Source organism: Daucus carota, chromosome 8 (genome assembly GCF_001625215.2).
Source record: "Daucus carota subsp. sativus chromosome 8, DH1 v3.0, whole genome shotgun sequence".
NCBI classification, from domain to species: Eukaryota; Viridiplantae; Streptophyta; class Magnoliopsida; order Apiales; family Apiaceae; genus Daucus; species Daucus carota.
Window position 1 is genome coordinate 1564752 of NC_030388.2, and position 16897 is coordinate 1581648.

Below are 16897 nucleotides of genomic sequence, written 5' to 3' on the forward strand. Positions count from 1 at the left end.
TATTTTCGATGTACATGAGTAGATTTGGATGTTTGACATAAGTCTTTTTAAATTGTTGTAGTCTTTCTTCAAATTCTGCTTCTGTTTCGGCATAAACCATTCTGTTCCAATTACCAACAACTCCAAGCGCAAACAAATGACTCCTAGTCTCATTTTTTGCCCTAGCTTCCACATTTTTAGCGATATGTCGTGTGCACAACATATGATAACTGCTAGAAAAGATCTCATCAACTGCATGAATCAAGGCATATTCTCTATCGGTTATGATGACTTCTGGAAGATGATTTGGATCGAAAAGAAGTCTTGCATTTCGAAGGGCCCACTCAAAACTGTCTTTCTTCTCATCTTGTAAGAACGCCAATCCAACAACAAAATTTCTCCCGGTTGGAACACATCCAACTATTTGTAGCAATGGCATTTTATACTTATTTGTCTTGTATGTGCAATCCATAATTAGCACATAATAAAACTGACGCAGAAGTTGAGCTGCCTTTTTATTTGCAAAAAACAAATCAGTAACCATGTCAGTAGTGGATGAAGCTCTATATGAGTAGAAATAAGATTCTTTACTCAAACAACTCAAAAGTTGTTGAACAACCGATCGACCTTCCATATCTTCTTTTCTTATTGCTTGCCTGTAATTGTACATTTGTTTCATTGTCGTCAAATTCTCCTTGTTTTCATTCTTTATAGAAATCAAAATCTGAGAGGGAGGCACATGAGCTCGAGTCATCTCCTTTACTTTGATCTTCTCATCCTCAGACAATCTGCTCATTATTGAACGACCCACATTATATGAAGGGAAGTTGTGATTGTGATTCCCGTCAATCACAAACAAGTTCCATGTTCCACCTGAATTTTCCTTACCCTTGAGACGAAATGGACAATTACACCTTTTAGTTCCAGTAATACGCTTCTTAACTTCAGGTTTATTCTGATTATCTTTGTGTTTACGATAAAGTAAGGATCGTTCACAACCGAGATACACAATGGCATCGCCCAGTCCTTTGCCTTGGCCTCCTCTAGAAGAAATAACAACTATGCCAATATTGTTATTCTTCCCGACATCTTTAACATATGTTTCCAAGTCATGTCGACTATTAAATGACTTATCTGTCTCGAATAAGTGAGCAACATTCACTAATGGGCTCGAATCAATATCAAAATATACATCCTGCAATTTTCAGTAATAACATAAATATTCAGGTGTATGTGTGTTTGAGACTACTATTGCATATATTTGTTCCACAGAGACTACTGTAAAAGTTTTATTAGAGAAATCAGGCTAAGATGCTTATGTTATATACTATAAGTTGATATTCTAAGCATATTATTTTCTTTAATTATGTCCATACACAAGAGCTATATACTATAAGTTGATATTCTAAGCATATTATTTTCTTTAATTATGTCCATACACAAGAGCTATATACCATAAGTTGATATTCTAAGCATATTATTTTCTTTAATGATGTCCACACACAAGAGCTACTGTAGGTGCACACAAACATTCAATACAAAGAAACATTACTACTTGATTTACAAATTATCTTTCTAAATTTTAATACATATTAAAGATTCTAGGCCACCTAAAGGTTATATTATAAAAAACTCAAGTATTTTATTTTGACTAAAATTTTAATATTCAGGTGTATGTGTGTTTGAGACTACTATTGCATATATTTGTTCCACAGAGACTACTGTAAAAGTTTTATTAGAGAAATCAGGCTAAGATGCTTATGTTATATACTATAAGTTGATATTCTAAGCATATTATTTTCTTTAATTATGTCCATACACAAGAGCTATATACCATAAGTTGATATTCTAAGCATATTATTTTCTTTAATGATGTCCACACACAGAGCTACGGTAGGTGCACACAAACATTCAATACAAAGAAACATTACTACTTGATTTACAAATTATCTTTCTAAATTTTAATACATATTAAAGATTCTAGGCCACCTAAAGGTTATATTATAAAAAACTCAAGTATTTTATTTTGACTAAAATTTTAATATTCAGGTGTATGTGTGTTTGTGTTTGAGACTACTATTGAATATATTTGTTCCACAGAGACTACTGTAAAAGTTTTATTAGAGAAATCAGGCTAAGATGCTTATGTTATATACTATAAGTTGATATTCTAAGCATATTATTTTCTTTAATTATGTCCATACACAAGAGCTATATACCGTTGATATTCTAAGCATATTATTTTCTTTAATGATGTCCACACACAAGAGCTACTGTAGGTGCACACAAACTTTCAATACAAAGAAACATTACTACTTGATTTACAAATTATCATTCTAAATTTTAATACATATTAAAAATTCTAGGCCACCTAAAGGTTATATTATAAAAAAACTCAAGTATTTTATTTTGACTAAAATTTTATGCAAACACTACTGTTAAGTTTTTAATATTTTATGTTATTTTGATTTTAATTTGTTTTGATTATGAACAAAGTAAAAAAATTAAACACGTCATTAAAAAATTAAAGAGGTGGATAACATTATATATAAAGTCAAATATTTTAATAATAAAATTATATATAAAGTTAAATTAAAATTATACAAATAAATATTATATATACTAATTATCTTTCTAAATTCTAAATACAGATTAAAGATTTTAAGTCAACTAAAGGTTATATTATAAAAAACTCAAGCATTTTTTATTTGACTATAATATTATGTCAAACACTAGTGTTAACTTTTTAATATTTTATGTTATATAGTTTCAAAATTTTAAATTGTTGTGATTAAATGAGAATAAACAAAATAAAAAAAAAATTAAACCCATCGATAAAAAATTAAAGAGGTGGATTAATTATATATAAAGTGAAATATTTTAATAATAAAAATTATATATAAAGTCAAATAAAAATTATATGAATAAACATTATATATACAAATTATCTTTCTAAATTTTTAATACATATTAAATATTCTACGCCAACTAAAGGTTATATAATTAAAAGTCCTAGGCCAGTTAAAGGTTATAATATAAAGAAATGAAATGTAACCTAATATAGCGTCAGAAGTTTTAAGTTATTTTTGATTAAAATTGAGAATGAATAAGCAACATTTAAATATAATCTAACAGATATTAACAAATGATTAGGTAAAACTTACAGAATAATCTTCTTTTTCTTCTTTTTCAGAATATTCTTCTTTTTCAGAATAATCTTCTTTTTCATCTTTTTCATCCATAATTATAGAAACAATTTGTCTGTAAACACAAAACAACAGAATCACTTTATTAGTAAACAATCTATGTAATATAAAAAAAACTTATATTAATATAATATATGCTTAACTAGTACCTTAATCAAGATAGACAAGCACAAGATATGAGCTCCTGGATGTGTAGTTTTAAAGTATAAGCCTCCAACCTTCGAGAAGTATGTAAAATATAGCCACCTTTAACTCGTACGTAGTGTTTGTATATATATGTTAGTATAGTGTGTGCTTGATATGTTAACAAAAATAATGAAATCTATGAGTTCTTTTTATATAGAAAAGATAGAATATGTACGATCAAATTTATTTATTAACATGCATGAATATATTAACATGCATGTATTACTGATTTGAAAAAAATAAAAAGAATGTATGTAAAACAATATTCATGCATTAGTTAAAGATTGAAAAAAGATGTTAATTGTATTAGTTAGTTAGTGCATGCATGTATTGATTGTATTGATTGCGTGGATTAATCCTGTTCAGCTGCACAAAAAACTAGGGCTGCACCTGTTCACCTGCACAGAAAACTAGGGCTACATTTATTTTGTATACCATTCACACAAGGGTATACTTGTAATCTCTGTGAACTGCACAAAGCAAAAATGAACTGTATTTAGCAACTATGATTATTCACCATCGTCTTGTTTGAATCCAGCTCTGATGATGCTAAGATTGTTTCCATGCATAGCATACCAAAAACTACAAACCAAGCATGCATAGCATTCCTCATAGCCATATTGATAAAACTGAATGAATTCTTTTCGTAACATATAGATATTTAGTACCAACACATTTTGAAACTCTTATATAATTTAGTTTGATTATATTTTTTTTGAATAAAAATTTAAATGTCTAACTTTATTCTGGAATTGTTTTTTAAAAAAAGTACTATAAAATTATACTTTATAGATAAAATGCGTGCCACAAAGTAATATAAAGAACCTGCTGGGACATAGGAGAGTATTTTCTGTAAGATATATAGTACTGATTTATTATAAATATAGAATATTAATTTAATTATAAAACTATAAAATAAAGATAAATATGTACTTTGATTATGACCTCAGTGGCTCTCAGTATACTTGATTATTACTTGTAATCTGGGTGAGTCAACTAATATTAGAAAGTCAGTCAACTAAAGACTTGAGTTTGGCTCAAGTCTTTACATGTCTTCCTCCATATTAAACGGAAGGAATTATTACATCAACTATAAAGACCCTGCTCAAGGCAGTTGGCTTGCCAGCTTTAACTTTGAAACGAATAGACATGCAGCCAACGGTGTCACTGTATGCAGGGGCGGATCTAGGAAGAGGCACGGAGGACACGTGTCCCCCTTAAATTTTTTTTTTTTTTACATTTTTTCACCATTCTAAATTTTGCAAAATTATAGAAGTGCTCCCGCAAAATTCAAAACTATATAGGTGTTTTTCGAAAATTTACTTGGTGCCCCTTTATATGTACTTATTAAATTAAAATTTATACTCCCTCCGTCCCATTTTACTTGTCTCTTTTGAAAAATTAACGCATCTTAAGAAACTGTTAGTTGGATATCTTGTTTTCATACAAATTCCTAATAAATGTAATGAATTAGATAGAGTTGTGTACTCCCTCTGTCCCATTTTAACTGGTGTTTGACTTTTGAACACGTATATTGAGGCGTAAAAAAACAATAGCTACACTCAATAAAAAAGTTCAATTCTTATATCAAATAAAAGTTTAGATTCCAAACTTTAATTTGATATAAATTTTATAAAGAATAACTATGTTTAGATATGATTTTTTTAACATCTTACAATACGTGTAAAAAAGTCAAAAACAGTTAAAATGGGACGGAGGGAGTATATATATATATGCTGGTCAAACATTGGAAGTTGTTACTTTTTGAAAAAACATACAAAAAATTGCTTTGAAAAGATAACTGGACAAGTAATTTGGGACATTTTTTTCTTAAAATGGACATGTAAAAAGGGACGGAGGGAGTATAAATTTATAAATAAAAATACAATAATTTTCATATGGGTTTCTTTCAATTTGATTCCTACCTATAACAAGAATCATACAATTTATATCAATTTTTATTGTTTTTAGTTTGTTTACAGTTTTATATGGTTCACTTTTAAGTGTATGATAATTTGATTTCCGCCATATTCGATTTTTTGTTAACATATACTCCCTCTGTCCCATTTAATTCTGTAGGTTTTTTTTCCTATGCTCGACACGCACTTGAATGCGTGTCCCAAGATGTAAAACCAAGCAATCAATGGATAGGAATGTGCCAAATCCAATGGCAAGACGTATATAACAACAACTTCAGGTGCAAAGAGCTAAAATCCATATTTCAAATAGTGTCAAAAGTTGTAAGAATTAAGGCTGAAGGGATCAGAAATACTTGAATTACAGTGAATACTTTAACAGTCCGGTGGTGTCGTGACACTTGGGGGCTAAAAAAAGCGGAAAATGATCGTGAGCATTGTAGTTGCTCTTGGAGAAATGTATTTTCTTTTAGTAACGTACCAAAAGGTTTGAGTTACAGTGGACAGGGACATTTTAGTGACCTTAACTGGTTTACGGTGGCCTTAATCAGCATCTCCTGGCAGATTCTAAACCAAATATTTACCAGGCTTTGTAGCCGTTATGCAGTTGCCTTGTTATGACTTCAAAGGCTAATATCTTATGTTCAAACTTAACAAACCATATTTATATCAAATTTTTTAATAATTTTAGGTGAGTGATAATTTAAATATATAATAAATTTTTCACAAACTCAGAAATTGTATGTGACAACACATACAAGAGAAATTGTCAGCGATCAACACTTTCACAAACACAACCAACATATTTCAAAAGAAATTATATGAGTGACAACACATACAAGAGAAAAAAATTTTAATTATGAAAACGGGAACTGGACTCCTGACTGTTGGATAACAATCCAAAACTCAGAAAAAATATCTAGACACCTACATTATTTCATGAATTAAGAACACACAAAGCATTAACATGTGTTTATGCAAAAACAAAAGATATATACTTTAAATTTAAGCTAAATTCAAATGCAAAATAAAGAAGATGAAATTAAATACAATTTAGAGACATCTGCATGTGTTTTTGATAGCTCTTCTCATTGTACAGATCATGGTTACACTCTCGAATTTCTTATTATAAGATTTTCAAGATGCACAATGGTATATTAGCTGATGAACCTATCAACAACACATGTCATGACAATGGTATATTAGGTGACGATGATCAACGAGCTGAAGAAGCCATCTCTAAGATCGGAAGTGCACAACTAAAGGGCGATACATTCCCATACTCTACTAACTGCAATAAAGAGTTTAATGAATCAAAGCCCAGTCTTGAAAGGGGCAAGGCTGAAACATGGCCTTTTCTCTTGGTGGCCTCCCTGTGAAAGCAAATACAGATATAATGCTCTGGTTAGCTTCAAAGAGAATCAAGTAGTTAAACAAAATGCACAAGGTTGTTAACACAAGGAGCATAGGCGGAAAAATACAAAAGGGTGTGGTGGATACCATTTCATCATTCACAAATCTAAAGATATTTACAAACAAAGAAAATATCATCAAATGAAGAAAACAATATCTAAAGATATCATTACACAGGATATATTGCTACCAAAATGAGATTGCTTCATATGTACTTTCAAATTTTCTGTCTGCCTTCAAACAAAAAACAAATATTCAGAGAAAAGAAGTATTTATATTAATTACCTTGAACTCAACCTTGAAGCCTTACCTTCAATCTAGCAATGTGCACTATTATGAACACATAAAGCTGATCCTTTAAGTTCGTTAAGAACAGGAAATATGCATGTCTCCAGCGCCTGTTAACAAGTAGAGTTACACAGATTCCCCAAAAACTAGTGCTGAAACCAAGGGCTGTACTTATATATAACCATCTCTCATATAAAATCTCGTCTTCATCAACTTCATTTCCATTAGATGGTGGGGGAACTTCGACCCTTGTTTTATCTCCCGGACATCTTTTTGTGAGTGGCAAGCCACAGAGTCCAGGATTCCCCTCATACATGGAAGAATTGAATGCCTGCAGTTGACCTCCTAATGGGATTCTTGCTGAAAAGTTATTGCTTGAGAGATCTAAATAAGCAAGGAAAGTTAAACCAGTCATACTTCGAGGGATGTCACCTGAAAAATTGTTACTGGACAGATCAAGAACTTCCAACTCAAATAGTCTACCAATTTGTACAGGAACTTTTCCATAAAATTGATTCCTCGAGAGGTTCAATCCTTTGAGATCCAGAAGCCTTGCTATTCCAGTAGGAAATTCTCCGGTAAATTTATTGCTGGAAAGATCTATCATGTTAAGTGAAGCGAAATTTCCTCTAAATTCTCGTTCCTTTCCTTTCCAACCTGCCAATGCTTCATCCAGATATGAAACATCACCGCTATTGCTCCTACAACGGGTTATTTTTGAACATCCCCTATTATATGGATTCCTTCTATCTGAAGATGCCGAAAGTATACGATTGTTGTGATGATCTGTTGTACCAGTTCCATTATTAGTCATAGCAATTAGACGGCTGAAGCATTGAGGAACATTTCCTGAAAGTCTGTTCATGGACAGGTCTAGAAAATGAAGATGTGAGAGATAACACAGATCATCAGGCAGGCTCCCATAAAATTTATTGGATTTCAAAACCAGAGCATACAGCTGTGGTAGGTCTTTCCCAATCCATGCTGGCACAGTTCCAGATAGGCCATTTAGACCAACATCGACAAAACCAAGTTCGGTGCAATTTCTTAAAGACTCAGGAAATTCTCCGTACAACTTGTTATTTCGTAAAATCAATTTATTGAGAGAATGTAGATACCTTATGGACATAGGAATTCTACCCGAAAAGTTGTTATTTCCTAGATTGAGAAATATGAGATCTTCAAAGTATTTCCAACTATCGGGAATCTCGCCAAACAATAAATTATGAGAAAGATCAAGAAACCTCAAACTCATGACTTCAGCTGCAGATAATACTAGTTCTCCTGAAAAATTATTATGAGAGAGATTAATTTCCGAACAAATTGTGGGAATGCGTGGTAACGGTCCTTCAAAGTAATTAGAACTCAAATTTATCTCATCAATATGTAATGGTATGGAGGACAACGTGCCACTGATTTTGTTGGAAGAGAGATCTAATTTAATGATCTTGGTAAAGTTGTCCCAGAACCACATGGGGATGGTATCTGAAATTTGGGTGCTTGAGAAATCAAGAAGACTAATTTCAGTTTGATTTCGGATCCAAATGGGAAATTTTGGCCCCAACTTGCATGATGCCAACAAAAGATGGTCAAGTTTGAAAGGGGGGAGCCAATCGGAACTCATATTGAATGTCAAAGAATTAAATGATGCATTCATCTGGTTCAAATTGTAAAGTTCCGACAAGTGATGTTCATTAATTGTACTGTTGATTGAATTCCTTGAAAGATCTAGCCGAACAAGATTAGTGAGTTGTCCTATTGATTGAGTTTCCCAGCCAGTCAATTGATTCCCAGGAAGATACAAGGATTCTAACGCCGAACATCCATCAAAATCAGGAACACTCCCAGAAAATTTATTATCATTAAGATATAAACCTTGTAAGAATGAAAATCCTGAGAAATCAGGTAAAGAACCTCTGAGGTAATTATTCGACAAAGACAGGATTGTCAAAACTGATTTGTGTTTGAATTCTTTTGGTAGAAATCCATTTAACTGATTGTAATCAACAAGCAATTCTTCGAGGAATGAAAATGCTGTGATATCAGGCAGTGAACCAGTAAGTTGGTTTTCAGATATCGACAATGTCTGTAAAGTAGCCTCAGGCAACATATACAAGAGATCTTGAAGATTCCCAGTGAGATTGTTTTGGGAGAAATCAACAGTTTGCAAGCTTGACAGATTACGAACGGAGTTTGAAATCATACCTTCAAGTTGATTATAGGACAGATCCAGAAAACTTAGCTTGGAGAGATTCCCAAGCTCATCTGGAATTGCTCCTTGAAAATGACAACCAGAAAGATCAAGGTGAACTAAGTTTGGCAGGGAACCAAAGAAACTCGGAATAGGGATGTCAAAACCATTATAACTGAGATCCAGGTACTGTAGATTCCTTAGAAGAAGCAATGAAGAACTGATATTGGAAGCATCATTAGTATCACCGTCATTAAGAGATGAAAGATGAAGGTGAGTGACATGACCAGTGTCGGAGTCGCACTCAAGTAAACTCCATTGGCAGCAATTCTCGTCGTCTTTGCTGCTTCCCCACGAAGAAAGACTGCCATAAGTGTCTGCAAGGCCTTGTTTGATGTCGAGCAGAGCAAGTCTCTCTGTTTCAATGCACTTGTTGTTATTATTCACCATCGTGTTGTTTGAATCCAGCTCTGATGAAGCAGAAGACAGTAAGATTGTTCCCATGCAGAGCATACCGAAAACTAGAAACCAAACAAGTAATGCATTCCTCATCACCATTACACACACCATTATGATACGACTCAAGAAAATGGTTGTCTAAGGGATATAATGTCGATATAAATGCAAAATGATTGCCCGGGAAGTCTCCGGAGACCCAATGTGTGAACTGTGAAGGTTCTCTGAATTGATGAAATTGTAGTCCTAAAAGCTCTTTTCTTTCACAAAAGGAATGGCCATCAGCTCACTTGGGTAAAAGGAGTGCTTTCCAGTCTTGTCTGCGAACTAGCCTTACTCCCTAATTATTGAATAGATAATATTTTCCTCTCACAGATCACAAAATTTTCAACATTTATATATTAAAATTAATATATTTAATATCATGACAATTATTTAAAAACATTTATATTAGAAGAGCTGAGCTTGTTTTGGGAAAAAAGAAAAAGAAAAGGAGCTGAGCTCTTTGGGACACTTTTTCACATATTTCTAAATTTAAAATTAAAAAATTTGTTTAAAGATGTCATTAGACATGCTCCAAGAAACTTAAACTGAAATCAAATACAAATATTGCAGAAATGAACTGAGGGAATAAACTCAGACATGGAGGATGTTTGGGAACGACTACTTCTGGCTTTATGTGGTAAAAAGCTGGCTTCTGCTTTTCTTGACCGTTGTGTAAAAACCTACAAGTACTTATAACAAGCTAAGAATGCTAACTTCTGTTTCAGGACTTCTTCTTTTTTCCCAAATAGTTTAATCACTATAAGTCTTAATTTACTTCGCACTACTAATTCATTTCTTTACTTTAAAGAAGCACTTTTTTAAGCTCACCCAAACGGCCCCATCATAACTTCCCGTCTTAAAAGGAGCAAGGCTAAAACCATGGCGTTTTCTCCTGGTGGTCACCCTGTAAAACCAAAGAAATAAAGCTTCGGAAAGCATCGAGAGAATGAATTTTAACACAATGTCAATGTGATTAGCCCTTGCACAGTCCTGCAACATATTACAATCCCAGTATGAAAAGTTCAGAAAATTCAATCCTCATGTTGAAAACAAAAATTCTACTCATTTTTCCAATAGTGAGATATAATTCAGGGGTACTGATAAACCAAGAATCAAATACAGATAAAAAATTGGTAAGAATTCAGTTTCAAATAAATCATTCTCGAGACAAATCATAAAAATTTGGTAAGCAAGGTGAAACACAGCATTCTCGGAGATGGTCTCATATGTGCTTGCAGATTTTATATATGCTTTTTCTTAATAAAAATATTTTCTTGGCTCTAAAAAAACCAATAATCAGAGAAAAGCAGTATATATTACCTCGAAATCAACCTTGGAGCCCTGGCTTCAATGCATGAAACATGAAATCAACCTCGAGTTTGTTAAGAACATGAAACATGTAGGTCTCCAATGCATGGCAAACCGCAGAACTGCGCACACGTAAGTGGTAGAACAATACATCTAAGCACTACAAAAGTGTTCTTACCGCACAAACCTTCAAAGGCTCTTTCCGCAATTATGTGGGACTTAAGATTTTACTTCAAAATCACCCTTCTAAAAAGCATTTTTGGGTATAATCACATCTATCTCTCATTTTGAGTGATTACACGTGAACAAGGTGAAACTGGACACCCTTATGCTCATATATCGGATCGTTTTTTTTTTTAATTGTGTCTAGATTCGGGTTTGGAATAATTTTATTCCGATATAAAATAATCCCCGATACTTGAGCTCCGGATCCAATCCACATATGAACCAGTATTATTTTCTAACTAGGTAGTTTACGATCCATCGAATATGAGCAGAATATGATCCACTAACATTAAAAATCATTTTATTTCAACTATTCAAATAATTATTATTTAGTCTAAAATAAATATATAATACTATATATGAATAATCAAAAAACGTCTAAATAATCAAAGAAAGTTAAATGTACAAGACATGCTTCGAGGGATGTCACCTGAAAATTTGTTATTGGACAGATCAAGAATTTCCAACTGATATAGTCTACCAATTTGCACAGGAATCTTTCCATAAAACTGATTCCTCCAGAGGTTTAATCCCTTAAGATCCACAAGCCTTGCTATTCCAGCAAGAAAATCTCCGGTATCTTATTCATTCACACTTCAAATTCCAGCAAGAAAATCTCCTGTATCTCCGGTATCTTATTCCAGCAAGAAAATCTCCTGTATCTTATTCCAGCAAGCCTTACTTCAAATTCACACTTCTAGGAAGTATTTTTGGATATAATCACATCTATCTCTTAGTCATTTTGAGTGATTACACATGCGTAGAGTTGTAAAATGAACCAGGTGAAACCGGACACCCTTCTGCTCAGATATCGGATCGTTTTATTACAAATTTTGGTAATAATTTGCATAAAAATTGATAAGCAAAAACAGTTGTTGCAATAACATGTGAATTTCTAGCCTTCTGAAGATATCGATGAAATGTGTATCCTCGCCTTTTATCATAAGATGTGACGGGACACAATCTTGCAAACATACTACAAAATATAATCTTCATCACTTTCCTGCACTATAAACAAACTAAATCCACAACCAACGAGCCTTTATCTTTGCAAGCAAATGTTAATGGGCTTGAATGGCATCAGAGACTCAATAGAGAAAAATATATTCAAAGACACGATAGAAAAAATATTATTACACAAAGAAGATCAATGACACAATAAATAATAAAAAAACAGATAATAAGAAAAAAAAATGGTTGAATAGATTACATAAGAGGCATGGTAGTAGATTGCAATATGTTATCGTCATCCATTTTGTTCCAGTGTAACACTGGAATATTCAAATTTTTGCAACTAACACTTTCCAAAAGCACACCAAATATTAAGCAATAGAAAAACAATCTGAAAATGAGACTTCATAAAAGCTTACCATATTTACTTATTGAAGTAACAATGCATAAAGAGGAATAAAGAATTAAGAGTATCTGAAAGTGATGCAAGATAAACAGAGGTTATCTGAAAAATAAATACTGATGAGCAATTCTGCAGTCATAGGAAAGAAGAATGGAGATATACAGGAAACAAGAATTTTCTATGGGTAAATAGAGGTTTGTCTAAAGTCTAAACATCATTAGAGCCAAATAAATCTGTATAAAAATTCAAGAATCTTAAACCCAAAAACTAGACCAGGCAATTCGGTACACGACACGAAAACACAACACGAAAATTTGGGTTTGGTTTTCAATATTCGATACACGAACACGAAAGTACACGAACACGAAAAGTACACGTTACTATTAGTGTCGGGTTCGGTTTTTGATATAAGTACACGAACGACACGAAAGTACACGAACTAAATAAATAAATATAAATTAAAAAATATATTATACTTATTTATATATATTCTTTAATAAATTTTAGTTCTGTTATTTCATTTCTTTTATCTTATGAATTTATTATATGTCTAATCTATTGTTTGTCACAGAAAAATTATAAAAATAATAGATTTTTTGTGAAATCCGTGTACTTTCGTGTACAAATGTGTATTTCGTGTACATTTCATCCGGACTGTTCGTGGTACACAGAAAGTACACGAAATTTTTCGTGTACTTAACGTGTACGGTTCGTGTTGACACGAAATAATTCGGTTCGTGTACGTGTTCCAGAACTGGTACACGAAACCGAAACAGTTCGGGTTCGGGTTTAGGGTTCAGTACACGAAAACACGAAAATACACGACACGAACTGTTTCCCAGGTCTACCAAAAACTTACCGGTCATAGTATAGGAAAATTGATTGTCATGTTTACATAGATAACAGAGAATATGACGAAAATACTAACAATTCTTAAAAATGATGAACGACATTACTATTTTTATTTTTATTTTTGAAAAAAAACAACTACGAACTTTGAAGATGGCTGTTGAAACTGTAAGAATCCAGAGAGAAAACAACCAAATACCACAACATCAGTAGCTAAGAGAATAAACTAGGTCAAGCGTATCGACTTTCAGATCTCCATGACTACATAACAATACAAAGTAATAATCCGCAAAAATTTAAAAATTATAACAAACTCAAAGGTTTATATTGAGTAGAAAACTAAAGTAATAACACACTTAGAGATTATTATTATGCGACACCCCAAAGTTATGAATTATGTGGATAAACATATTATTAAAGCAAGTAATCAAATAAAAAACTTGAAATACAAACTCTAGACACAATATGCTACATCGAGGATTTTAGACATAGGATTTACCAAAATAGACATTTATTACGTAGCGAAATAAACAGAGGATAACTTATACAGTGAATCACAATGCAGTCAGATTGTACAGAGAAATTCACATGCACAATATTGCCATATCACCAAATTCAAGCATTAAGATGACGTCAAAATACATAGTAGGACTAAATTCTAATTTAAGTATTTATATCTAAGATTGATGATAAATAAGTAAAAATTATAATAACTAATATTGTTACCGCGTGGACATAAACTCCGAGAGTGTCCTTGAGATTTAACTCTCTGCCCCTGTTACTGCTAAAATTAAAGGCAGCCTCCGAAAATCTTTCGGCTTAAATATATCTCTCAGAAATGTGTAATCAGATATATGTTTGGTTACACTTTCCTAGAGAGATGTGTGAGTCGAAAGATCTCACAAATTAGACTTTAATCCCACATTCCCTAATCCCCATAACATTCGGCATTAATGCTGCTGTGTAAATCAATTACACAGCTAACAGTCTGGAGATTCCAGGTGCTAAAAAAGAAAGGACGAAAACAAAGGTTTGTTACAGATTGTTACACACACTGGATATGTAAAGTTCTTCAATTAACACTCTTTCAAAAGCACACTAAATACTAAACAATACAGTAAAATCTGAAAAAAAAAAAACCTAAGTGACAATTCCTAAGTACTATCATATAAGCAAAACCAGATACAAGGAAACAAAAGATATACAGATTAGCTGAAAGTGATACATGATAAACAGAGGTCATTCGAAACAAAAATACTTGCAGAGCAGTTTAGTATATAAAAATTGAAATCCAGAAATTTGAATCAATCGTAAGTATCAAAAACGAATGGAGATAGACAGACAACAAGAAATTTCTTTAAATAAGTAGAGGATTGTTGGAACAACATAGTAGTGGCTCATCAAATCTGAATAGATATTCAAGAATCTTAAACCAAAAACTTCCTAGTCAAAAGAAAATAAACCAATTTTAAATGTTTCAGACTTACAATTCACCGCGACTACATAATAATAATAAAGATACCGCAATACAACGAAAAAAAACCTCAAAACTCATCAGGAACCCCTGAAAGTCATGAAATAATTGTACAAACTTAATATTAAAGCAAGATTGTATAAAAATTAAAATACAAACAATAAAGACAAGATGCCAGCTTGTAAATTAACTATACTTACCGGAAACATAGGTAACCGGTAACACCGGAGAAAAAGATAGCACGGAATAAAGAGTGCCGCCTATTAGACATATTCTTACTTAATAAATCAACAGAAGGCAACCGATACATTGTACTCGGAAGCCATGAAACTGAATCACTATGCAATGAGATTGTACAGAGGAATTTACATATATTTACCAAATTCAAGCATAGAGATAAATATGCATAGCAGGACTAAAATCTTAACCTAAATCTAACATAGATAATAAATAAATATCATGAATACTATAACTAGTATCTCGCAAACTCAAAGGCAGCCTAAAAAAAAACTTTCAGCTCAAATAAACCAAAATTCAACTCAATTTAAATTATTTATATCTAATAATAATGATAATTAATATTAAAGGGCAGCCTCACAAAATCCTTAGGCTCAAAAACCTCTTTGGGAAATGTGTAAGCAGGTATATGTTTGCTTAAACTTTCATAATCTTACATCTTTAATCCCCCCATAACAATCGATTTTAACATAAATCAATTACACCACTACAAGTAGAGCTACCGAAAGAATGAAAGAAGACTAGGGTTTGACTTTTTGCCAATCTCAAATCTGTTTGTACTTATTTCCATACCAGGGGTGACTACAAGAAACTGGTTCATTACGACGGATGACTTACGACCGATCTGCCGTAAGTTCCCCTTTTATGATGGAAAACTTACGACAGAAGTCGTGCATTGATTTACAACTCCGTCGTAAGTTCCTTTATATAATATTTTTTAAATTGGAAAAAAAATAAAAAAAAATTCAGTTCTAAGTACGGTGTCATTTTTACATTAGTAACTTACGACGGAATGTGGTCTTCCGTCATAAGTTTGTTATTTTAATATATTTTAAATTAAAAAAGGAAATAAGTGTTAGGTCAAAAGGCGGCGCCCTTTTTTGGACACAAACTTATGACGGATTTCGTTGTAAATTCACCAACCATATTTAATGCCACTAGCCACATTTAAAAATCGTTTCGGACGATCTGACCGTACGGATGTTATTCTAATGTGTTAATACTATGTTTTTAAAAATCATTTTGGACGATCCAACCTTACGGATGTTATTGTAACATGTTAATATTTATTGGAAAATATTTGTAAAAAATTAGCTTTTTGTTTGTGGTGGGTCCCACCAGGTAAAACTTACAACGCTTGACCATACTTACGACGCAGGTAAAACTTACAACGATTGACCATACTTACGACGGATGCTGAAAATTGTGCCGTTTTTTCGAACTTACTACTTGAGCAAAAACGACGGAAATATTCCGTCGTAAATTTTGACCTTACGAAGGATTTAAGGCTTAATTTCCATCGTAAATACCCGATTTTGTTGTAGTGGGTTTATATATAGTGCTCATTTAACACTTCACTTTTAGGTCTCGTACACAATTAGGGTTGGAATTGGGTTGGGTTCTATTTTACAGTTGGGTTTGGGCCACTGGACGAACTTGCAAAAGCATCTAAATGAATTATTACAATAAAAACTCATTGTTGTCCTGAGCTAGTATCAAGAAAAACAAATGGCATAGGAGACTCACTAGAAAAATATATATTATACAAAGAAGATCAATGACACAATAAATACAAATAAAAAGATAATAAGAAAAAAAATGGTTGAATAGATTACATAATAGACATGGTAGTAGATTGCAATATGTTATCGTCATCCATTTTGTTACAAACATTAGAATACTCAAATTTTTGCAACCAAAACTTTCCAAAAGCACGCCAAATATTAAACAATAGAAAAACAATATGAAAATGAGGCTTCATAAAAGCTT

The 16897-nt window shown here is 32.3% G+C and overlaps 1 protein-coding gene across 3 annotated transcripts; it reads right to left on the reverse strand.

The window, feature by feature from the left end:
* Positions 1–6342: 6342 nt before the first annotated feature.
* LOC108197643 (receptor-like protein EIX2) lies at positions 6343–15634 on the reverse strand. Of its 3 annotated transcripts, none has more exons than XM_017365316.2 (3): positions 11001–15634; positions 6986–10584; positions 6343–6660 (listed from the first exon to the last, which is right to left on the reverse strand). In XM_017365316.2, exon 2 carries the CDS (start codon positions 9747–9749, stop codon positions 6993–6995), a length of 2757 nt encoding a protein of 918 aa, XP_017220805.1. In that variant the 5' UTR covers positions 9750–10584; positions 11001–15634; the 3' UTR covers positions 6343–6660; positions 6986–6992. The 3 variants fall into 3 exon arrangements, with proteins under 3 accessions (XP_017220805.1, XP_063939583.1, XP_063939585.1); XM_064083513.1 differs by having other exon boundaries at positions 6986–10670; XM_064083515.1 differs by having other exon boundaries at positions 6348–6660; positions 6986–8272; positions 9194–15629.
* Positions 15635–16897: the final 1263 nt, after the last annotated feature.

Coding starts and splice junctions, on each gene's coding strand:
- LOC108197643 (XM_017365316.2), bottom strand. CDS start 9,749: ATGGTGTGTGTAATGGTGATGAGGAATGCATTACTTGTTTGGTTTCTA.